The sequence below is a fragment of the Semicossyphus pulcher genome, unplaced genomic scaffold (assembly GCF_022749685.1).
Source record: "Semicossyphus pulcher isolate SPU_LCO1_2020_fin unplaced genomic scaffold, fSemPul1.0.p SCAF_15, whole genome shotgun sequence".
Lineage (NCBI taxonomy): Eukaryota > Metazoa > Chordata > Actinopteri > Labriformes > Labridae > Semicossyphus > Semicossyphus pulcher.
In genome coordinates, this window is record NW_027211659.1 from 28,487,501 (window position 1) to 28,490,000 (window position 2,500).

Genomic DNA, 2,500 nt, shown 5'->3' on the forward strand with positions numbered 1-2,500 from the left:
AGAAAGTCACAATGGGTTTGTGCTGTTTGGAAAACCTGACATGCAGGAACAGAGCTTCAGTAAAATCTCTTTCAGTAACATATTTTCCCTAAAGGTGGAAATCTGATTTAAAAAACAGATAAAAATAATAAATAAAATAAAATCGTTGTAGTTCGGTCACTGACCCAGACAGCCGATGGTCCCGTCCAGGCCGATGTAGTTGAGGTCGGCCTTGGCGGCCTGCCGGTCTCGGGGGTCCTCCTGAGTCCAGTCCTGCATGTCAAACACCTTCTTCTGACGGTACTCCGCGTTGGAGTCGAAGTTGATCTTGGCGTCCATGCACATCACTGAAGAAACACACGAGGATTTTAAGACTTCAGTTTCTGTTTGCAGCTGAAAACACGAGTTGATTTACATCCTGGTCATTTGAGTAAACAAACACAAGCAGAGGAAACAGAGCCAAATGTCATTAAACACATTTGTGCATCTTATATTGGAGAATAAAACTAAACGTCCCAAACTGGTGCTTTGATTTTTCCCCTCTGGCTGCAGCTTCTCTTCTCTTGTAGCCTCAGAATGAAATGTCATTATCCAGGCAACAAATCACTGCTGATAATTTATTATCATTAGTTGTAATTTTAACAAACAAACAGTACGTGTTAAGTAAACCACACTTAAGTATCACTGTAATTGTAGTGTTTAGAAGCATGTGGTAGTTCTTGTTTGTACCTGTGTCTCATGTCTGTTCCCTGAACTTCCCTTGTGTATGTAGATTAATCAAGTTACTGTTTGCTCTACAGACGGTCTGAAAACCATGATAAATATATACATTTAAGTTATTTCAGATCTCTTTTATTGAGGACCAACAGTCCAAAGCCTAAAGATAAAGTTTGTGATCACAGCAGAGAAAGAAAGCAGGTAGATTTTAGATTCTCTGTTAAATAACGCAATTAATTTCCCTCTGTGAACTTTCAAATGTAAAATAAACAAAACAAAAACATAATTCTTTAAAAACACAATTCATAAATCAGCAGAGAAACATCCTCATTAATATTCTAATTCACTTTTACAAATGACACAATGCTGAATGAGCGCCTGACCTCAGCGGATCTGAGAGCTTCAGTGTTTGACGCGTTCGATGCTCTTTAACCGTCATATCTAACACAGGTCCCCTCTTCACACGAGTGTTTGAAGAGTCTGAGTGAAGCTGGAGGAGCTCATTACTGTGTGTTAGAGCGTCATTAACCCGGACTCACACACAAACACCTGACAAACAGACCACTTTACTCCTTATTGATCTGACAGGGACAGAATTCAACAACCTGCTAATCCATCTCTAAACACTTCCTGACTTCCTGTCCGTCTCTCTTTAAAAACACCTCACAGACAGTTTCATGTTAAATGATGAATGAAGTGCATTTTGTGGGGACTATTTTCAGCAGCGGAGGAATACACATCTGGTGGCCTAGTGAGTGTTTGCTGCAGCAGGAAAGTGTGTGTAGGAGTGAGTCAGAATGAAGTACAATATGAGTGTTTCATTGTAATATAGCAACACACATCTTGGTGTGTGTGTGTGTGTGTGTGTGTGTGTGTGTGTGTGTGTGTGTGTGTGTGTGTGTGTACCGATGCCAGAAGAGTCCTCCACCATGGGGTTGATCTCGATCATGGAGGCGTCGTACTTGACGAACAGGTTGTACAGTTTGATCATGTTCTCTGCAGCCTCGTTGATCAGAGCCGAGGGGAAGCCCATCTTCTGAGCCACCTGCAGCCACACAACACAGTCTGTTAGCACTGAGCACCACAGCTACTGAACATCAGAGCTGCACACAGACCCGGGAATCAAAGACCGCAGAGGGAACAGACTCAACCCACCTGCTCATCTAAGTCCTATTAATGAACAGGTTATATCTTGTTTGTTCTGATAGTTTTAAAATATCTTCTAACAGCAAGAAAAGCTCAACTTAAAGTTCAAACGCAGCTCTTTTATGTGCGACTTCAAACAAAGAAAAACTGACAGTGCGAACAGTTTAAAAAGTCAATGGACCTCCATCCTCTGAGAGAGGCCTGCATTCAGCACCTCTCCTGTCTGTCAGATATATTGAGCCTCTGCTCTCGCTATGACAACCAACATGTTCAATTTCCAGAGTCCACAGCCAGGAGGAGAGACCTGCTGCAAAAACACACTCAAACCCAGAGAGAGAGAAAGGACAGGACAAACATGAAGGGAAACGGGCGAGAAAAGGGACAAGACCAAATGTGGGAAATGTGGAAAAGTAAGCCTGAGTGCCTGTGTGATGAGCCGTTAGCTCGGGTCAGTACCAGGATTTCTCTGATGAACGACCAGTGGTCTGTTTCAACTGTGGAGCGCCTGTCCGTCTGTCTCCACTGAGTGGCAGTCTCACTGTATCTAACAAGTCACACGTGGGCTGAGATCTGTCTCACTACAGCGCTATGAACTAGGGATGCACAATATTGAAATGCCGTTATTTTCCAACCCTTTTTGCCGATTGCAGATTTCACT

The 2,500-nt window shown here is 42.9% G+C and overlaps 1 protein-coding gene across 1 annotated transcript in view; it reads right to left on the reverse strand.

Moving 5' to 3' along the window:
* sucla2 (succinate-CoA ligase ADP-forming subunit beta) overlaps nt 1-2,500 on the reverse strand; it is a 19,209-nt gene that overhangs the window by 6,067 nt on the left and 10,642 nt on the right. The window contains exons 6-7 of the mRNA XM_069663424.1: nt 1,603-1,741; nt 165-326 (exon numbers count right to left, since the gene is read on the reverse strand). Of these exons, the coding sequence (XP_069519525.1) occupies nt 165-326; nt 1,603-1,741 (301 nt within the window). The remainder of the gene's footprint in view (nt 1-164; nt 327-1,602; nt 1,742-2,500) is intronic.